At 41.4% G+C, this 22,582-nt stretch overlaps 2 protein-coding genes across 2 annotated transcripts; one reads left to right on the top strand and one right to left on the bottom strand.

The window, feature by feature from the left end:
- Nucleotides 1-4,453: 4,453 nt before the first annotated feature.
- LOC127192275 (olfactory receptor 52W1) lies at nucleotides 4,454-5,434 on the bottom strand. The gene has a single exon (XM_051149601.1). The coding sequence runs from the start codon at nucleotides 5,414-5,416 to the stop codon at nucleotides 4,454-4,456; it is 963 nt and encodes a 320-aa protein (XP_051005558.1). The 5' UTR covers nucleotides 5,417-5,434.
- A 15,820-nt stretch (nucleotides 5,435-21,254) lies between these two features.
- Nucleotides 21,255-22,226, top strand: LOC127192274 (olfactory receptor 52B2). The gene has a single exon (XM_051149600.1). The coding sequence runs from the start codon at nucleotides 21,258-21,260 to the stop codon at nucleotides 22,224-22,226; it is 969 nt and encodes a 322-aa protein (XP_051005557.1). The 5' UTR covers nucleotides 21,255-21,257.
- Nucleotides 22,227-22,582: the final 356 nt, after the last annotated feature.

Below are 22,582 nucleotides of genomic sequence, written 5' to 3'. Positions count from 1 at the left end.
GGTGGGGAGAGGGAGGGGTTGGGCAAGGTATGGCTGCTGCAGGAACCCCCAAGCTGCCCAGGGAGGTAAGGCCCACCTACCTTGGCCTGTGACCTACTTCAGTATGAGGTCATAGAGGTTCTGGTAGGTGACAGAGCCTTGGATACAGAAAGCACAGTAACTCTACTAGCTTTATTACAGCTTGTGGCTCACAATACCTATAAAATTTTATTTCTTTTCCCCATTTCTTTCGTTCTATTACTCTTTGTCTCTTATTTTTCCCTCTAATCCTGTCCTGTCCTTTAACAGCACAAACATGCTCTCCTCTTTCCTCTTTTTCTTCTATACAGTCTTGCCTCATGGTCTCATGGTCTAATGCCTCAACCTAGACTGGTCATTCTATTCCTTTGGGGGAGGAAAATGCAACACATTCTTCCTGCTTCAGTCTTTCCTTATCTGCAGTTCTTGGTTTGACTTTAAGGAAACAGGGTAAGACCACTCCTCTTTTTGACTGCTTTACTAGAGTAACTGCCATCTAGTCAGCTATAGATTACTTCTCTTTGATGTTTCATTGGGTTCAAGAAGGACATGGAAGTATAGATCAAGACTTACACTGAAAAACAAATACATAACAAGAACAGTGTCAACAACAATAAAACCCTAGGGATTATTAACCTATCCATTACCTGAGAAATTTAAGGATTACTAATACCTGTCTATTTAATTCGTCTAGGGTATGCTTGGGAATCCTAACTTGTAAAAGCTCCTAGGTGGAAGCCAGTTATTAATGAGTGGGTTATAAACGCAGTAGAAAGCAGGTGTGTGTAGGAGGGTATAAGGTTGGCAATGACAGTGTGGCGAGCAAGATCTAAATGGGATTATGTTTCCTTAGTAACTGGCAAGAATTTTCAGGAATCCAGAATTACCCTGGTAAACACGAAGATTTTCTTATGTTCCATTCCTGTTGTAGGCTGGCTTGTGTCTAGTAGTTTTCTCTCCCACTCCAGTTACTACTCTCCTTCTCCCTTGTGTCTTTGTCCAGATATCTCACCTAGTATTTTGCTGGAGAAGAATGACTCTTCAAAAGAAATCACTGTAGAGCTTTTTAGTAATCATTATCCCACTCCATACCTTGTCTGGACTATTGCTGAGGTCCCCAGGAGATGTCCTGTTGCAGGGTGACATAGAGGGAAGTGCTACCTGAAAAGCTGGCTATCACTGAGTCAGCTTCAGGTGGTATGTGTCATACAGAGGGGTACTGCCATGATGGGAAAGTGTTATCAGGAAACCTTTCCGGAAGGGAAGGCACGTCTCCTCATACAGTACTAATGTACAGGTGGCAGGTCTTTGAGCAAATGGTTGACAGTAGGCTTGGTCCTGTTTCCTAGAGAGGAGTTAATGCCAGATATTTGTTACCGTGCTAGGCTGTGTGTCCAATATTGAATGTATTATCTTAGATGATCCTTTTAGGAATCTCTTGTTTTTGTTTTGTGTTTGTTTTTGAGACAGGGCTTCACTGTGTAGTCCAGAATGGGTCTGAACTCATTATGCAGCTGTAAGCTGGCTGGACCTCACAGCAATCCTCTTGTCTCAGCCTTCTGAATGCTGGGATTACGGTGTGTACCACTGTGCCCAGCTTCTTCTCTGGAGTAGGTATTTTTTTCATTTTATAGTGAAGAAAAGGTTCAGGAAAATTAATTAGCCAGCAACATACAGGGAGTAGTTAACAACAGATCTAGGGGTCTAGCTCTTATAATTAAACAGTAGCTCTTTTTGGTATTGTTGCACTGCTCGCTTCAGTGTGTAATGAGAGAAATACATGTGGCTTAGTGAGAAGGAAGTGGGCAAGATGGAAGAGAAGCCACAACAGTCCACGTGAGAAACCTCAGATTTCTTAAGACAGCTGAGACCAACTTTCTTCTTTTTTTGTGCCTATTTGGCGAGCCCCTCACACAATACCATCTTTGGTATTAGGGCTCTAATTTTTAATGTTTATGGGTGTTTTGCCTACTTGTATGTCTGTATATAATGTGTGTGTGCCTGATGCAAGTTGGGGCCAGAAGAGGACGTCAGATTCCTTTGGCTTTAAACATCAGCATTCCTTTCAGTTAAATATGTGAACATTTAAACTAAAGACTATAAATAGGATCATAATGGTTGGGGTTAGGGTTTGGGGCAAAGTTATGGAAAAAATGTTTCTACAGAGATTATTTATTTTGAAAGTATAGATGATGGGCTGTGGGTATATAGTTAATTCTCAGGTTATTATGAAGAATGAGTATATGCTGGTAAAGCTTTCTGAACATATAACGTGGTAGGTATGTATAAAACATCAACAAAACACAAATGTGTTAGATTTTTGCTTGAAGAAAAAAGTGTTCTCAGCACACAGCTTTGGAACAAGCAACCTTGGGAGAACTGTGCACAGCTAAGAGTTGAAGGTGCCTTATCTTCCCGTGGTGGGATGGTAACAGACTCATTGCTCATGTACATTGATTACACATGATTTCCCTTTCCATGTATCAGAGGGGAAAATGGTGTGTGTGTATGTATGTGTGACATGGGATTATCACCCAGGAATTCCTTTATATTTCTTATAATAATGTAATAAATATCCTACTGCCATACAAATTTGTTTATATCTCAGTTTTTTTTTTTTTTTTTTTCAGAATAGATCACTCAAAGGGAAATCACTTAAGAGAAGGATCTTAGCTGGTGATCCATCAGAGTCAGTATGTCTTTGTGTATGCACACATGCACGGAGGAGCCAGAGTTGAAGTTGGGTGTCTTCCTCTGTCATTCTCCACCTTATCTTTTGATACAGTCTCTCGCTGAACTACCTGATTGTCCTTGGTCCTCCTTTTCAGTACTGGACTTAGACTTGCACCTGGCTTTTATGTGGATGCTGAGAATCTAAATCGAGGTCGTCATGCTTGCACTCAAGGAGTTTTCCCTCTAAGCCATCTTTTCCAGCTCCAGGATTAGTATTTTGTTAGTTTTCTGCTAAATCATTTTGTGGAGGGCTTTAAACTTAGAACGGCATGAAAAGATTGGTTTTGAGAATGAACTCATAACATGGTTGACTAGATCAGGGTTCTCACCTATGAGTCATGACCCCTTTGGCAAACCTCTTATCTCCAAAGATATTTACGTTACGATTCGTAACAGTAGCAAAGTTACAGTTCTGAAGTAGCAACAGAAATAATTTTGTGGTTGGGAGCATTTATAACAAGAGGAACTGTACTAAAGGGTAGCAGTATTCGGAAGGCTGAGAACCACTTTACCCAGTCAAATTTAGAGTGATCTTAACTTGAAATCATGCAGACGTTTTGACATACCTCTTCCTTGTTTATAGGGCTCTAATGAGACCCCATTTGGCCCTGGAAATGACAAATGTCCTTCAGTTCTGGAGCTGTCTCCTCTGTGTGGTGTCCCATGGTGCTTGGTCCAGTCCTATGAGCAACTGGGTTGGGTTGTTGTTGCTTCAGGTCTCCATAACTACACCAAGGCAGTAGTTTTTACTTTAATTTTCTTTGACCTTACAACTGTGACTTCCTGCCTATTATACGTTATTCCTTCCATTGTCCAGCCTTAACTGAAAATAGATTAGCCCATTGGGCAACACCGCGCTGCCTCCTGTTGAGTGTCTCTGGACAGCTGCTGCTGCAGCATGTTCCCATTTCATCATGTCGCGCCACTGTCTCATGCCGCTAGCGACAGCCAGCAAGGCAGAAAAGGGGGCTGATGGGATCTCATTGGGGGAATTTGACATTCTTGGATGAGGGTACACAAAAGGTAGGTTGACAAGTGATCATAATGACTTGACCTTTTAGATATCAGCTTTATTTTTTACTTAGACCCTTTACTCCCAAAGTCTCAGACCCAGAGAAAGAAGCTATAGCTATTGGTTTGGGTGTCTTTGTTGGAACTGAAGGAAGATGAAGTAGTGATTACACACAAGACCGAGATAATCCTTTGGTGGAGAGTGTCTTAAGTGCCACATTTCTGGCTTAATCAGCACTATAGGGTACATTTCTCAAAGTTTATATAACAACCTTTAGAACAGGCTGGAAATAGAATCTGGCTCCAGGTACAGAGGGCTGCAACTCCAGACAAGTACTTACACATTTAAGAAGCATAGTGAGACCTGGGTTAAAATGGGGTCGGGGCAGGAAAGGGACTTTCTCAATTAGACTAGATCTTAGGATCTCAACTAGTTCTCCATCTTATTGTTATCCCTGCATGGTAATGTGCAGCCCCTGCTTTTGTCTTCTTTCAAGAAAGACATAAGGCTGGATAGGCCAAAATCTACAGATGCCAATGATATACACACTTAGGACTTATAGCTAATTACCTTTTGAGTCATCACAGCTTTATGTACATATAGGTCAAAGAATGTAACCCACACTCCCAGACTCCAGAGTTTGCTCCAAGGGAATTCCTCTACCCTCTTTACCCAAGGTTCCACTGTCCATTAAAACTGCTTTTTTCTGAATCTGAACATTTCTAAGAATCGGTCCCTTATCTGCTTGGTGCGGACTCCATAGATGAGGGGGTTGAGGGCAGGTGGCAGCAGCAAATAGATGTTGGACAAAAGGATATGCACTGGCTTTGGGACAGTGTGACGACCAAAGCGGTGTGTGAGGAAGGAGAAGAGACCAGGCACATAGAATGCCAGGATGACACAGATGTGAGAACTACATGTACCAAAGGCCTTTGCCCGGGCTTCCCAGGTAGGTAGCTGAAGCACAGCATGGGCAATGAGCCCATAAGACCCAGCAATACCCAGAATATCTACACCAGACACAGCCAGTGAAAGTGCTAGTCCATACAAGTTGTTGACCCATGTGTTACCCACCACCAGCTCTACGACTGCCATGTGTGCACAATAGGCATGGTGTATGATCTTGGCATGGAAGTGCTCAAACCGTGCCACCAGCAGAGGAAAAGGCACCACAACAGCCACAACTTTCAATGTTAGTGCCAAGACCACATAGCCCACTCGGGCTTTGGTAACTAAGATAGAGTAGTGTAGTGGACGCCCTACTGCCACAGCACGATCACAAGCCATGGCCAAAAGCACACCAGATTCCATAGCAGTCAGTGCATGTACAAAGAACATCTGGCTTAGGCAGGCAGTATATTGTACAGGTTGAGGTCCAAACCACAGCACAGCCAGCAACCCTGGGGCTATAGATGTGGCTAAGCCCAGGTCAGTAACTGCTAGTGTGGCCAGGAGTAAAAACATGGGCTGGTGCAGGGTAGAGTCTATTCGGATCACTGTCAGAAGTGTTGCATTGCACAGTAGGGCCAGCAGATACATAGGTCCAAACACTAGTGTCAGCCAGGCCTGGCCATCTCCCAACCCTGGGATGCCAGTCAATATGAAGAAAGCTGGGCGTTGGAAAGTGGAGTTGGACTGTGGAGTTTCTGCCATCCTGTAAGGATGAAGTTTGGGTCTCGTCGTTTCTGGTGGGGGAAGGACAAGAGGAGGAGAGATTCTAGGGATGTCACAGTGGCACAAATCCATCTGTGGACTAGCAAAGGGCCTGGAATATTACAAGACCGTAATCTTTGCTTGCGATAGGGGCTGGATGGATAATTATGGAGAATCCTTTGCTCCTAGTTATGAGTGTCATAAGGAAAGCAGAAGCAGAGGTAGAAAGGAAGGGTTAAGGAAATGGGTGATGAGGTGACTTAAATAGTGAAGAGTCCTCCCGTGTGAAATCATCTGAGGAGATAGTACTGAGGTGACTGCTTTCTCCCTCAGAGTCCAAGGATAGCCAGCCTCCGTGTTTGGGGAGAAAACTAGTGATCAGATTATCTCATCTTGACTATATTTTTGAGAGGGACATTGAAACTCAATGTTTTTGATTCTGTAGTAGGGTTAGACACCATGATTTTAAGTGTTTACTTGAATAGTCAAGGTACCAATACAATAGGAAGTGAGGAGGCAAGAAAGAAAGACTAGGAGAAACTATAATGGGGCACAGGTAGGATTTGGAGTGAAGCTGGGAGCCTGGGATGACAGGAGGAAATTTGGTAGGCTCAAGGGATGCTTACATATTCTGGGTGTGGTGCTGAAGTTGTAATCTTGAACATCAGGTCGAGAGGTAAGTTGTGAGGAGGGAGCAATGGAGACAGAGAGACATGGCAGCGAAGAAAGAAACCTTTCTTCTTGGTATCCTTTCATTCTTCTGGATTCAGAAGTGGGTTCCACTAGAGTTGTCTTCCTGGAATGCCTCAGAGGAAAAGCAACTTAAGGAGGAAATGGGAGGAATCCCAGAGTACTAACTATATGAAGAATCACCTCTGATGCAGTAGGCAGGTTGAGTAGATGGAGTCCCTGCAAGAAGCTTAAATGCTGAATGAAGACAAAACTAGCGGAAGATTTGACCAGGGAGTGCCCCTGAACACTGAGTGCTGGCAGTCTCTTTACCTTGACCAGTGCCTCTTGGGGCCTTTTATAAGCTGTTCTACCTGCATCCCTCAGGGCCCTTATCCCTCCCACCTGTGCCATATGAACTCTTCTCAGCACAGTTTCCTTCTTCAGTGATCACAGACTTGTTAGCCTCAAAGCCTAGGGTGACAAGTACACCTTGTACTGCAGTTTTAGGAGTTAGGTATCCATGGAAAAGAGAAAGTGTTGCTCACCATCTACCAGAAGATTACTGAGTGCTGCTGCAAAGAAGCATCCTTAAAATGACCACACTATGCACAAGTCACAGTGAAAACTGGTGGGGTTATTAGGAACATGGAATTAAGGAATAGCACCCCAAAATATCAGTGACATCAAAATGGTAGGAGTGGGAACCAGGGAGATATCTCATTGGATAAAGTATGTGCCACACAAGTATGGAGACGACTTTGGATCCGTAGCACCCATTAAAAGCTCAGTGGATGTGGTGGCGTACCTGTAATCCCAGCAATTAGGAAACAGACAGGGGTTCCCTGGTACAAGTTAGCTAGAGTATGTCTAAGCTTAGCAAGAGACCCTGCCTCCATAAATAAATGGGGAGCCTTTATTTGTCAGCCTCTGGCCTTTATATGCACACGCACACACATGCACACATGCACGCACGTGCACTCAAACAAAAATAAGCAACGGGATTGTCTTAGGCATTATGTAGTTAGAAAGTATACAAATACTACAGTAAATATGGCAGTTTATCTTGTGAAAAAAAAACCAATTTCATAGAAAGGCTTGTCAGAATTGGGTTGGAAGTTATAGTAAGCTGAAGTAGCTGACAGATGTTTGAAAGAATACATGCGGAGTTTTCCTGCTCAGGCAGGATCATCTGGGTGAAAGTCTCCATAGCTAGTCTCTAAAATGCAGAATCACGGATAAGTGTGTGTTTCCTGGTGTGTCAGTTGTGTTTGAACAAATTTGCATTTCAAAACCAGCACTGTTCAGAACTGACTGAACCTGGTCCTTTGGCACATGGGGGAAGATGTAGTGGCTCTAACAAGACCTGTTGCCTTCCAGGAGTGTTTACTCTCATGTGCCCAAAGGTATACACGGTTGTTAGAGGGCTACGACAGCACTTAGTTGCACTAACCAAAGTCAATACTTGATACAATGGCCACACACAGAAAAAGAAACCTCTTATTCTCCCTGGAGGTGTCCGAAAATCTCTGCATCAGTGGTAACAGTCCCATTGTGTTTCCTTCATGATGTACTGATGTAAGCCCTCACCTCTCAGTCTTTCCTTTGTTTTACCGAACAACAACAACAACAACAACAACAACAACACAACAGAAAATAACCCAAAGCACAAGATGAAATAATCCGCCAATAGTCACAGTCAATAGCAAAGTTAATATACAGCTCAAATAGTTTTGGCTTTAGTGTACTTGCAGTTAGCCACCACTAAGTTCTTCTGCTGAAATTTAGCATAGGTAGAAATTTAATAGAATAGCTAGGGACAATGGCTATGTGTTTCTTGGACAAATAATTCAGTAGGCTCTCATTTTGGGGGATGGTCCCAGTTTGGTACAATTAGTAGGGGTGGGTGGTGATTGTTTGAGAGCAGAGGGGAATGCTCAGGAACTAGGAACTGTACACAAACTTGAGACAGGAGATGCTTAGAATAAACATCACAATGCAATATCTCAATTGAAACCAGATAGTGGGGTAGAGAAATCACCATTTGAATGAACAAGGGTAAACTGTACATAGTCCACAAGAACATTATGCCAACAATATTCAGAGATTTTTGGGCTGTATATCAGAGATGGCTCATAAGATAAACCATAGACCTTTTAGATCTAACAAATCTAGAAATAAAGAAATTAATTTCTTTGTAACCTGCTAATTTTGAATTTACAAGATACATCAGACTTGTTTTTAGAAAATTTCTGTGTTGTATCCTAGACCCTAGATCATATTTATAGAAGTTCTCTGAGTGCACATTGGGGCCACCTGACTTAAGAGGGTGATTTGATGGGGCTGGAGAGATGGCTCAGTGGTTAAGGGCACTGACTGCTCTTCCAGAGGTCCTGAGTTCAATTCCTAGCAACCACATGGCAGCTCACGACCATCTATAATGTGATATGATGCCCTCTTCTGGCCTGTAGGGGTACATGCGGGCAGAGCACTCTGTACATAGTAATAAATAAATCTTAAGAAAAAAAAAAAAAAAAAAGAGGGTGATTTGACAATATCCCCATGATCTTATAGGACTACTATGGCAGGGCCTGCCTCCCATAGGAGGATGTGAGATCTCGGTTTGTGGGTAGTGGCATGAGAAAAGTGTTGAGAGCGCAAAGGCCCTTGTGTTCACAGAGAGCAGTAGGGAAACAAGGGATGTTAAACATACTGGCTTGTCTTTTCGAAGGAAAAAAAAATGTATTACCTGTTTTCTTAATTTTTTTTCTTGAGATATGAACTCAGCAATTTATCCAATTAGTACTTGAACTCAGTAAATAAACCAGACTGTTCTCAGACTAATGATTCTTCCTCCTCTTCTCTTATTCTTCTCTCTTCTTTTCTCCTCCTTTTCCACCTTCTCCTCCTCTTTCTCTTCCTCCTTCTCTCTTTCTTTTCTATTCTTCTTTCCTCCTTGTTCTCCTCCTCGTCATCAATCTTCCTCCTCCTCCTTCTGTTCCTCCTCCTCCTCCCCCTCCCCCTCTTCCCCCTCCTTGTTTTTTGAGACAGGGTTTCTCTGCCTGTCGTTCTGGCCATTCTGGAACTCTCCCTGTAGACCAGGCTAGCCTTAAACTCACAGAGACCCACCTGCCTCTGCCTACCAAGTGCTTTTATCTGTTCTCCCTACATATTTGTTCTTCCTCTGCAACAGAATTGCTCTTTTTAACCATAGAATTCTGGGACTGACATCGTCGTTGACAGGGCCTGCCTCCCATAGTTACTAACACTATCCTGTGTGCTGATTACACTGTCTCTTAGTTCACACTATACCTGTGAGACTGGATCAGGGCACTGAGGAACTCCTCTAACATACAAAATATTTTTTTTCTTTTCAGGAAAGGCATAGAAGAGGTTGTTATTGTTGTTGTTGTTATTATTATTATTATTATTATTATTATTATTATTATTATTATTATTATTATTTTATTTATACTAATACTAGCTGAAGACGTAGGCCTGTACTGGATGTTTCTTTCAAAGATTTTCTTATAGAAGATGTGAGTTCTTGTAAATGTTCTCTAGCTTTTAGAAGAAGGCTCCTGAAGTGACTTCCTTTGTTGGAATTCAGCTGAAACCAACAAGAAATGTCCTCCCATGCAGACATGGAGGCTCATGCCTGTAATCCTAGCACTTGGAAAGTGGAAGCAGGGGGGTTGCTGTTAGTTTAAGGCTAGCCTGGACTGCAGAGTGAGACTATTTCAAACAACAAACAAAATTTCTCTGAGGTACTGTACAGTGCTTTTACTGTTCCTACCAGAATCTCCTTCCCTCTGAACTCACACTGTATGGGTGACTCATAAACAGGAAAAGTTAGATGTAGAATTCATCAAATATTATTAAGAACTCATTATATATATTGAGCACAGTACTGTAGATGGATAAATAATTTTATTTTGTTTATTAGGGGATGTATATTTATACTCTTGATTCATATGTTGTTCCAACCTCCACTGTACTGTTTGGAGATGTGGCTTTAGGAGGTAATTAAGCTTAGCTGAGACCATAAGATCCTCTGAATGAAATTAGCATCCTTACAAGAATGGGGAAAATGAGCTTTCTTTCTCCTTATCTTTTCACATCTTCTGTGGGGCCCAGGGAGAAGGCAGCTAGCTGACTCTAAATCAGGGGCAGAGCTCCCACAAGGGCCCCTTGATTTTGGACTTCTCAATCTGGAGAAATGTGAGATAGAAACGTTTGTTGTTTAAGTCACACAACCTGTGATATTTTATCACTGCAGCCTGGATGTACTAAGACAACACTCAATGCCGTCAAGGCCATCTCAGTAGGACCTTGGCTCTCTGAGTCCTCCGTGTTGCCACTGGTGCGTGTCCTTTTTAAAAAATGTCTCACGCCTTATTCTGGAATATTGTAGTGGTCTCATTACTGATCTTCTTGTCTCTAGTATGTTTTTTGTATTTTACTTTTAAAAAATCATGCTTTTATCTTAGAAGTAGCCAACATAAAAGTACAAAGAATGAGAATATGCACAAGCATTAATAAATGCAAATTTGTAAATTGTTAATGTTTTATCCCACTTGCTTTTAGCTATTTTTAATACAGGCAATAGAAATTAAAGATACTAAAGTCTCTTTTATCCCTTATGATGTCCTGTTCTCTCATGTTAAAGTAATTACTATGAATTTCTAATGTTTTTCTTAGTTGGTGCTTTTGTGTGCTTACATGAAGTAATTCTATTATATGTAGAAATTATGTTTTTAAGTCTTATTATACAGGTAAGCAGATTTTTATCACCCTTTTAAATTGCTATATAGTTTTATAGCCTATGATTGTATCAAATATGTATTTTAAAATATATTTAAAATTGCTTCTGGCTATTTTGCTATGTATACTATTATTGACAACTTTGTACACATCTTCTGTATGAATGGAGATGTGAAAATTTTGTATGTCTTCCTCTAGAGCGTATATCTCCATGTGGAATTGTAGATTATAAGATATGCATATTTCTTCTTTAGCAGAGTACTGTAAAATTGTTCTAATTTGGCTTCTCCATAGCAACTTTATTCAAGATCTTTTTTAAAAAAAACACCATTGACAACTTTATATTATTAGACTGATATTTTTATAACTATAATTAATAATATTATTTTGTTTTACTGTACATTTTTCATGTATTTATTGGTTATTTAGGACTTCTCTGCTATAAATTCCCCAGTCATTTCTAGCCAGCTCTTTTCCTTCCTGTGTAAGTTATGTAGATGGCTGTAAGTATTCTAGACAGCAACTCGTCATTTTACATTAGGAACATAACCTTCCAGGCTCTTGCCTTCTAATTTTGTTTATGGTCTCATATGTCTTGTAGGAGATTTGAATTTTAATAAAAACATGTCTAGGACATATGCTTTTTGCGTATGGTTTATTATGTGCTTTCCTCCCCTGAGGTTGTAAAGACACGGCCATTCACTGAAGTGTACAGATCTCAACAACTCTCAAGTCATGAGTTAGCAAACACTTCTACAAGTCAGGTGTAGGCTAAGCATTGTACGTATACCTTTTTAGTGTGGAGTTGCCTGCTGTTACCTCTAATTATATATGATATAATTGACGAATGGGTATCTTAATCATAACAACCAAACACCTAATGAATCTGAATTTGAATTCAGGTCAGTATTAGTCCAGAATGGATTCTCTTAATGACAGCATGTTTCAGGGTTATGTGGATTTAATGAAACATATCAGCTTGGGTCTCATCATGTGTTCCTGGAGTAATTTCATTTCTCCTCAGCTTGCACTTCCTTTCCTCAGAACAACCCCTATTTAAGCTTGAAGGAGCAGCCCCAAGTGCTTTGCTTGACATCAGTTGGCAAACGAATGGCCTTTCTTCTATCCTCTGTATTGACTTGACTGTCCTCACATCCACTCAAATTATCTTTTAAAGAACTGTCTTCACTATGGCTTCTGTCTATGAGACACTGCACTTTCTGTCTAAACCCTGGGGTCGCTCTTTGGAATTTGATGATGTTATGCAGTTTCCCCTATTGAAGTCACACAAATGTGTCTTCCAGATTTTCTAAAAATTCATTTAGTGACTACCACACCTTATCACCCCCTTTCCTTGAGTACTGAACAGTGTTAGTCATTCCATGGACCTGGCTGTACTGAAAGCATAGCTGTTGGTGCTGGGTGAGATTCATTGAAAAATGCCTTTTTCTCCATTTTCACCCTACTCAAACACATATCTTTTTCAGTCTGCTTTTTCCATTTCTGCGTTGCCCAGCTAGTCCTGTGTGTGCCAAGCTGTCTTCCGTTTCTGTGTGGCAGGTACAGAGTCCCAGAGCTGTGTGGTAGCTGTTGGCCTTGAGCACAGGCCGTCCTTGAGTCTCTCGGAGTTACCTTCCTCAGACTGCTGATTGCTTTTTTGTTCAGTCTTTTGTCACAAAACCTTCCTACTTCCTTTCCTCTTGAGGCCTTCACCACAGGGAGGCCCATGAAAAATAAGGATTGCATTTGCCTCATTTAAAAATCTTTAGTTATCTGATCCTAACTGTATTCAGGCTGTCTTGTCACATTCATGCCACCAACAGTGTTCCTTTTTGTTTTTCTAGGTTGTTTGCTTTTTATAAACCATCCAAATATATTTAAAAATATTGTTTATTAATTTTCTTTACTTAGAACAAGTTTCACAAGTACTTATTAAATAAAAATAAGCATGTAAAGGATAAATTAACAATAACTTCTTTCCGTCTTGTCCTCTGTGCCTAAGGTATTTTGTTAACATCTCACACCATCCTGTTCCTTATTCAGTGACTACTAATGCCTGCTGTCTTGAGGCCGGGCACTACTCTTACGTGCCTGACAACAAGAACACATTGCAGACCATCTTCAGGCCAATAGATAGGACTTTTTTTTTTTTTTTTTTTTTTTGGAGGGGAGATTTTTTTACTTTATTTTAAAGAGAAGAAGTCCTTACATGGTCAATAAATACAAGATTGATCTTGATTTTTTTGCTTTTCCTATGAGTTACTGCTGCTCAAACAGCCAGTGAGAATTGTCTCAGTTCACGTCTTGAGGTCCTTCCGCACTCACTTGGGTATGGATGACCCTGGCTGCTGAGACTGAAGCCTGCTGCACACAGGTTGACAAAGCTCCTAGGCAGCAGTTACAGAACATACCATTTTCATATTCTGTATCCTTGCACACCTCTAAAAATAAGGTAAAATAGGACAAACATTTTCCCAAGTAGATGTATAAATAATATATACACATTTGTACATACATACCTTTATTCATACATTGTTCAAAGATTTTTAAAATGTACACATTTGTCATAAAATCATGATGAAGAGTATTTTGCTCATTATGAAAATATGAAGCTCAGTAACAACAACCCTGGAAGCCACCAGAGTCTGTGGTAATCTTTCCTGCATTGTCATATTCTTGCAATAAGTCTGGTGAAACTGCCTTTCCAAATCAGAAGAGGAAGAAACATGAAGGAAGTAGACCTTGTTTGTCTTGAAAATGAAATATGAGGAGGATCTTTACCCCAAAGCGCACAAACATTTGTTGCTTTATTACCAATAACAGTCTAAAGAATGATGCAAATTTTGTCACTTAATCTTGTTGAGTCAATATCATTGACTTCTTTTTAAAAAAAGGTTTATTAGGGGGCTGGAGAGATGGCTCAGAGGTTAACAGCACTATCTGCTCTTCCAAAGGTCCTGAGTTCAATTCCCAGCAACCACATGGTAGTTCACAACCATCTGCAATGAGATCTGGTGCCCTCTTCTGGCGTGCAGGTGTTTGTTACATGGAGGCAGAACACTGTATATATAGTAAGTTTTAAAAAGGTTTAGTAATTTTTAAATTTATGTTTGCCCGTACATGTGCGTACAGAATCCAGAAGAGAGCATTGGATCCCTCAGAACTGGAGTTACAGACATCTGTGAGCCTCCATGTGGATGCTGGGAATCAAACCCAGGTTCTCTGCAAGAACAGTAAATGCTCTTAATTGCTGAACTGTCTCTCCACGCCCCTAATTTCTGTTCTTAATGATATTATTTTTTGCTTATGTTTATTTCTATTAATTTTTAAAAGTAGTTCTCATAATGGTACACAGTTTAGTTTTTCATTTTACTCCTAGATTTCTTGGATTGGGAACTTGGATTACTGATCTGGGACCTTTCCTTTTCTAATGTAGGTGTGTGGTGCTATAAGAGTTCTCTTAGAGCTGCTTTAAGCTACTGCCCCACACACCTTTCTGTGTTATGCTGTCATCTCTATTTATTCAGTCTTTGGATGTATACATAAGAATGGATAGCTGGGTCATGTAGTTATTATTTTCAGCTGATTTCCATAGTGTACACCACTTTACACTTTCACCAGCAAGAAACAGAATCCATTCTTCCATATCCTCATCAGCGCTTGGTGGCATTTGTTTCTCTAAGTGTCATCATTCTGACCGGGGTGAAACAGTCTCAAAATAGCTTTAAATTGGCCATTTGCATTCTTTTGAGAACTGGCCACTCAATTAATTAGCCTTTATCGATTGGAAGCCTTGGTTCTTCAGTATTTACCTCTAGCATTTTTTTTTCCCCTAAGACATGGTTTCTTTGTATAGAACTGGAACTCACTCTGTAGACCTCGCATTCAGAGCTCAGAGATCCACATGCCTTTGATTCCCAAGTGCTGGATCAAAGATATGAGTTACCACTGCATGTTGCAGTTCAGTTTTTTGATCTTTGTTTTCTTCTCTCTCTCTCTCTCTCTCTCTCTCTCTCTCTCTCTCTCTCTCTCTCTGAGACAGGTTCTCATGTAATCCTGGCTAACTTTGATCTTCAGATTTATATTGTAACCAAGGCTGGTCTTGAATTCCTGATTTTCCTGCCTTTACCTCTCAAGTATTGGGATTACAGGCATGCACCACGTTGCTTGTACTGCAATTCCTTATATATTCCAGGTATTGACCCTCCCCCAGTTTTATGTATAGTTAGGAATGATTTTTCATCTCTCTATTCTTTACAATAAAATTTGTGTGTGATGCACATATATACCAAGGTGTGTGTGTGTGTATGTGTGTGTGTGTGTGTGTGTGTGTGTGTGTGTAGGTCAGAAGATAACCTCAGGTGTTGGTCCCACTTTTCCCCTTGTTTGTGACAGCATCTCTTGTTCAGTGCTGCACATGCCAGGCTCACTCACAAGCATTAGGTGATTTCTGTTTCCCTGACATCTCACTGTAGTGTGTTCTAGGGGTAGGAAATGACATCTTTATGCTTGTGTGGCAAAGATTTTTCCCTGTCTCTCTTTTCCCCATCCTTCAGGCGGCCTTTTCAGTCTTGGAATGATTTCTGTGCAGAATCTTTTAATTGTAATACAATACATTTGTCAATTCTTGAGATATTTATATGCCGTCCTGTTTTCAGTGATTTTTGCTATGTGCCAAGAAATGGAGTTGCTAGGTCATATTACAATTTAACTTTTGAAGACCCAGTATCCTGGGTCATATAGTAATTTTACCTTTTGAGGAACTGACATGCTGATTCCAGAGCAGTTGGCTATTTGAGAATGACATCAACAAAGCATAGCCTCTTAACACCCTGGCCAGACCTTCTTATTTTCGGTTCTTTTAATGTTAATTTAAATTTTTAATGGTAGCTCTCCTAATGAGTACACAGTGGTATCTCACTGTGGTTTTGATTTGTATTTCCCTGGTAATGATCATGAACTTGTACATTTTGCTTTTAATGACGCAAGAAATTTAATCAAATTTTCCTTAGTTCTGTCCATTTTTTTTTTTTTTTGAGATTACCTTGACGTATTGGCCCTCCAGGGTTGCTCATAATTAGTTGGGGACTGATTTATGACTGAGTCTGAACACTTTTATATATTCAGTTTTAGGATTTTATATTTTTCTCTTGATGACCTATTTAGTGTTTCAGCCTCTATTTTTTAAACCCCCCAAAAATGGATATAATAATAGTGAGTAATAGTGCCTTTTATCCTTGATTTATTTTGAGAATTAAATGATAGAATTTGTGCTAAAAATTCAAAACAGTGACAGGGATATTGTAAAGATTTAACACGTCTGAATGTTACTATGTTCTTTTGTTACTAGGATGTCCAATTCTGCTCCTATGTTGTGTCTTTTTTCTGGGGTTACTAATTATCCATAGAGTTAGTGTTCCTGCTGGCACCAGTGAAAAGGTTTCCATTTCCCCTGAGGTTCACTGGACGCATGCTTGGGGAATCCCAGGTGTGGTGCTGACACACCTGCCTCCAGGAGGAGGATGCCCATGGCCTCTCAGTATCTAGCTATAAAGGTCTTGCACAGATCTGGAGCAATGGTACTCACACAAGCCAACATGATCAGCATGCAGCCTTTCCCCCTGCTGTTCCTCTCTTCTCTGAACGAGTTGTTCTTAAGTTTTTCTCAGTCCCTCAGCTGATACTGTGATGTGATAGGTGAGTTTGAGAACACTGGTGGTGGCAGAAGAAGGGATAGGTAGAAGGTGTGTGTGTGTGTGTGTGTGTGTGTGTGTGTGTGTGTGTGTGTGTGTCTGCAAAGGATAAAGGCTGAAGCTGGGAGAGGAAATGCATATATGGGAGAAAGTAAAGGAGTTAAATAGACAAACTCTGTGAGAGAAGGATCATCCTGTGTCAGAAAATGAATGGGGGGACATCACTGGAACTTATGGTGGACACTGGGAGGGACAGAAATGAGGAATTGAGAGTCCCAAGAGATGGCTGGAAAGTACCAGGGGGACGCGGTGAGGATACAGCTTGATTCAGGCTGTAAGAGGAAAAGGGTGCCAGTGGACTACTCATAGAAACAGCCAAGGTTTGACCATCATCTCCTTTTGGTAGAATAAAGATAACGCTAGGTAAATATTAATTTACCCATTTCATAGCTCATTTGTTCAAGTGTTTCTTAAATGCTAGTGTGATAGACTCTTTGCTTAGTGCTATGGACTCCTGTACTAAAGTGAGGATAATTCTTTAAATGGTTTTGTTTTATTTGCTATTGTTATCTGTATGTGTGTGGTACATATGTGTCATGGGTGCTGCACGTATGGAGATCAGAGGGCAACTTTGGGGAGTTGGTTCTCTCTTGTGAGTTCTGCAGATCTAAACCAGGCCCTCAGGCTTGTGTGGCAAGTGCTTTTCCCTGCTCAGCCGTGCTGTTAGCCCAAGTGAGAACTATTCAGGCCATTTTTTCTTGGTAATTTGGGTGTCAGGTTTACTCAACCTGGAAAGTCCACTTCATCTTGTCCTCTGTCATGCATGTAGAGCATATGTGGACACTGGGAGAGAGGTTGTTTATGGAACTGGGACTTGCCACAATTTTGCAATATCACAAGAGCACAGAGATGACCATCACACTGGGTCATTTCAATTTGGACACAGTACCCAAAGTATTTATAAAAAGTTAAACCAAAAGTAGTTGAGCATTTTTCTTGAACTACTTATTCATTAAAAAAATATGAGTTATGCTGAGTAACAGAGGCTGTGAGGTCCAGGGGCTTAGAGAGACATCAGTAAGAACATGTAAATTTTTATTAGGCAGGGGAAATAAATTCCAGAGACCTATTTTTCACCCTATTGACTGTGGTTAATAAAAGCATATTATCTATTTAAATTTGCTCAGAAAGTAGATTTTAAATGTCACCACTGAAAATGATATGAAATAACAAAATAATATTTCACTTTATTACATATGCCACAGTGATTATATGTGTGTCGTTGTATACCATATATACATTTTTATTTATTAATTAAAAATGTCTTAACAATTCGCTGAAGATGTGATCATGAGCCAGAGGACTCTGTGCCTGTGTAGCATAGCTAATGCTGGCTTCAGACTGTGAAAACATGGGACACGCTGGCTGAGTGCCTGTGAGCAGGAGTGAGGACGAAATCTGAATTTGTACTAATACGTTAAAAGGTAAACATTCTATAAATTGGAAACTGCACCCCTTTAATATGTACAATGAATGTATGTTAATGAGAAAAGTTAAAGAGAAATGGTGTTCTTGCGACATCGCTGACAGTAAACCTGTTTTAAAGTGTGCCATTGTTTCTCTCAGGTGCATGGCTTCAGTGTACAGACTAGAGGGTCTGAATGGTGAAAAGCACTTGAAGATGACAAAGTGGAATTAATATTTGCATTAATAAGTGTCTAGGTAATTCTGCTAGGCAAAAAAGCAGCGCATAGAGTCATCTAGCAGTTATGCAGGATGGGATTTATGAGTGCAAGCTAGTATATCATGATGATATTAACAGTCTTCCAGCTCAGACTGTGGAGGTGCAAAAGCCCTTTGTGTAACTCCAGTCAGAAGGAATGGACAATTTAGCAAACTCTCTGTCTAGGTAGGGCTTGGCAGAGGGAGGGAAAAGAACAGAGTTGGGCTAGGAGCCATGAGGAAGCACTGGTTCCTAGCCTGGCCGTCTTCCCTATGGTTCCCGTTCCAGCTTCTCTGTGGCTACCCTTGTCATGTCACCATGTCCCAGGAACTTGTGTAGATTACAGAGATGATCTCTCTTTGTTTCTGCTGAGACAGATGGGTGTTTTTTTTTTTTTCCCAAGCACTTGAACGAAGTCTGCTGGGTGCTTCTGAGCCAGGCTAAATCTGGGTCTGGGTCTAGGCTTGGGTTCTGAAGCCTAAGATCCACCTGAGAGACCTGCTTGTGGGTGACTCTGTTCTCATTGCTGTTTCTTCTAGTCAATTTCCTTCTCTTTCCTCCTGCAAAACGTGTTTCATTTGGCCCTACCTGGGTACAGAACCGGGTCTCAGTATGGTGTTCACTCTAGCATGGAGCTCAGGTGTTTTGCTTCCAGGAAAAGTGCAGTAAGAGGATAGTGAAGCAAACGATGATGATGAGATAACAGCACCCGCGTTCACTGTTTCAGCACACTGTCTGTGTGAACTCCTTTATGCTTACAGCTGCCTCACAAGGTTGATTATTGTCATCTCATCACTGAGGAGGAAATAGAGGCATGCAGAAGTAGAGTGACTTAGCTGGGCCTGGCTCTGTAGGTCAGCGTCCCCACCCACTGGACAGTCTCCTTCACACTGCTCTTGGCCTCTTCTCTACCATGCTGGCTCTCTGTCTCTTTTGTAAAATCGCTCTACTATCCCTTTCTGTGGGACTACATATGCCTCTCTGTGACCCTTATTCCCAGCCATGTGAGCCCAGAACCCTTCAGTGCTGTTTGCTAGAGAAACAGCGGGTCTGAGATGGGAGCACTTAGTGATATGACAGGCTTCTCCAGCCAGTAGCATTCTTTGAAGAACTCCGTCAACAGCTGCCAAGGCCCTTGGCATCTCATTGTGGTTATACCAAATAGTTGCAAGCAAAAAGCAGGGATTAATTGAGGGTGCGTATCCAGAAATACTGCTTAATTTATTATTTTTTAAAAGGATAGATTAGTAAATAACAGAGTTGGGAGAAGTAGTAAAGATTTAAATACCAATGTCTTTTATTCTAAGGAAAACAGATTCGTTGTCTGTCGTGGCTTTTGTTTCTGTAGACTTGAGAGTGGTCCTTTAAAACAGAGGCAGTCTCGCCAGTATTCAAATGAAGCTCAGTTTGAGAAAATGTTCAAGAGATCTGGATTGAGAGGTGTATTACAATGAGTCTGCCTGGGCCTTACCTGGTGGGGTGTGGTTCTGCTCTCTTCCTACTGTCCACTTGTAGTCCCATTGTTTCTTCCTTTCCAGAGGCAGGGGAAGATGGACTCCTGAACTGAGGATTTTATTCCTTTGCATGGCTTCTTCCATAGGGCTCCTGGAAGAATATGTTTATCAGGATGTCTGTCTAGTTTTTATGGGATGCCTTTATAGTTTTCATTTTTTCTTTACTATCTCATGGTATGTATGTATGTATGTGTGTATGTATGTATGTGTGTATGTATGTATGTATGTATGTATGTATGTATGTATGTATATATTTGAGATAAGAACCCATTCTCTAGCTCTGGTCTACCTGGAGCTCATTGTGTACCCCAGGCTAGCCTCAAATTTGGGCCCATCCCCCTGCTCCAGTTTCCTAAGTGCTTGGATTATAGGTACGCGTCACCGTGCCTAGCCCAATTGGAGTCTTCATCTGGATCTAGGTCCTGTCTAGATCACGAATGACTAACCATTTCCATAGTCCAAATAGCTGACAGATAATTAGAGTCAGAGACAAACATTTCATGCATGTTGGACAGCCAAGATAAGTAGGATTTATAATACTTTTTAGTAACAGGGAGACTTGGTTACTTTGGAGTGAAGGCGTGTGTAGGGAGAAAGCAGGACTCTGTTGGAGCTAATAAAGGCCAGAGGGACAGAATACACTGATTCTCTGTTGTCAAGGCAGTTTCTTCAGAAGAGGGGTCCATGGGCTTCAGGAATATGTGCATAAGGAGATGTAGAATGGGTCAGAAGGCTTTTGTATGAAACTTTCAGAAGCACAGGTTCATGAAGAGGGTGATGAAAATTGCTCCTTCAGATTCACTGGCTGACCCCTGCTTGCTGCCTCCAGGGAGACTGTAAATCTGGGTCAGAGTAGACAAATATATCCCTTAGCTGCCTTCCAATTTCCACCTGGCTTTCCATGTCTGTCACAGGAGGGCAGCTGTCCTGAGAAAGGCTCAAGGTAATAAGCAGATAAGCAATATGATTACACACAATCAAATTTAAAGACAGTTTAGTTACAATGTCTTCAGGAAGGAGATGTGTTAAGCGCACATTACAGAGAGGTGTGTCTTGAGGAACCATTTTAAGGATAAGATTTGGGCAAACAAGAGGAAGGGGAGAGAAATTTAGGAAAACACAGAACAAAAATGTTAGGTATGGAACAAGTACAAACCAGGTAGTGGGCAATTTGTAGTTATGTGGAAATGGTAGAATGAATCTTAAAAGATGGGGTGGGTCAGAATCCTGGGGACAGTGTGAATGGAGGCAGGTGCAATTTATAATGGTTCTTAAAGCACGTTGCCACAGAAAGTGGGCAAATGAAACACTCAGGCCCAGAAGCCGTTTCCACACCCCAGCCACTACCCTCTAAACGAACTTTCCCTTGGGAGTGCAGCAATCCACAGGTTCACATCTGTCTTTGTGCCTCTGCACACATTCAAGAGTTCTTTCCGTTCCTTCACTTTTAGTGACTCATCGGCACTGTAGTGAGCATCATGAGTCACAGCAACGCCACCGTCTTTCACCCTGCAGTTTTTGTGCTACTTGGCATCCCTGGCTTGGAGGCTTATCACACCTGGCTGTCTATACCCCTGTGCCTCATGTATGTCACCGCAGTCCTTGGGAACAGTATCCTGATAGTGGTCATCATTACAGAACGAAGCCTTCATGAACCCATGTATTTTTTTCTTTCCATGTTGGCCATCACAGACATCTTACTGTCCACCACTACTGTGCCCAAGGCCCTCGCCATATTTTGGCTCCATGCCCGTAACATTGCCTTTGATGCTTGTGTCACCCAAGTCTTCTTTGTCCACACGATGTTTGTGGGGGAGTCAGCCATCTTGCTAGCCATGGCCTTTGACCGCTTTGTGGCCATCTGTGCCCCACTGAGATATACGACAGTGCTAACATGGCCGACGGTGGGGAGGATTGCTCTAGCCATTGTCATCAGAAGCGTCTGTATTATCTTTCCCGTGATTTTTTTGCTGAAGCGTCTGCCGTTCTGCCGAACTAACACCATCCCCCATTCCTACTGTGAGCACATTGGGGTGGCCCGCTTAGCCTGTGCTGACATCACCGTTAACATCTGGTATGGCTTCTCAGTGCCCATCGTCATGGTCATCCTGGATGTGATCCTCATTGCTGTGTCTTATTCACTCATTCTCCGGGCAGTGTTTCGTTTGCCTTCCCAGGATGCTCGGCACAAGGCTCTCAGCACTTGTGGGTCACACCTCTGCGTCATCCTCATGTTTTACGTTCCATCCTTCTTTACTTTACTGACCCACCGCTTTGGGCGAAACATTCCTCGGCACGTGCATATTTTGCTGGCCAATCTTTATGTGGTGGTGCCACCAATGCTGAACCCCATTGTATATGGGGTGAAGACTAAGCAGATCCGGGAGGGTGTGGTCCACTGGTTCTTGGGTATCAAGACTCAGTGTTGTTCCTTTCCTTTGGGATGATCAGTCCCTGTGAATCTTTACATCCGGCTTCATCAAGGAAGCTAGCCAAGGAGCACAGATCTGGATAGAGAGGATTTTCCTTCTTCTGCTTCATCCTTCTCCTCTCCCCACATTTTCATTGTCTAATTTGTCCTCCTCATCTCTTTCTCTTGTTCCATATTTGCTACCCACATTTGTCCTTAAAAACCAGAAACGATAACTAAATGTACATTACTCTGATATGAGCATTTGACTTTCTCAGTAATTGGACATATCACAAGAAGTAAGGTTAGCACAAGGAGTAAGGTTATAAATGAATATAGTTAAACATTTAATATATGAAAATGTTATGATATTTTAAAGTCCCTAATTTTTTT

The sequence above is a fragment of the Acomys russatus genome, chromosome 7, assembly GCF_903995435.1.
Source record: "Acomys russatus chromosome 7, mAcoRus1.1, whole genome shotgun sequence".
Lineage (NCBI taxonomy): Eukaryota > Metazoa > Chordata > Mammalia > Rodentia > Muridae > Acomys > Acomys russatus.
This window is presented reverse-complemented; position numbering and strand designations above follow the sequence as displayed.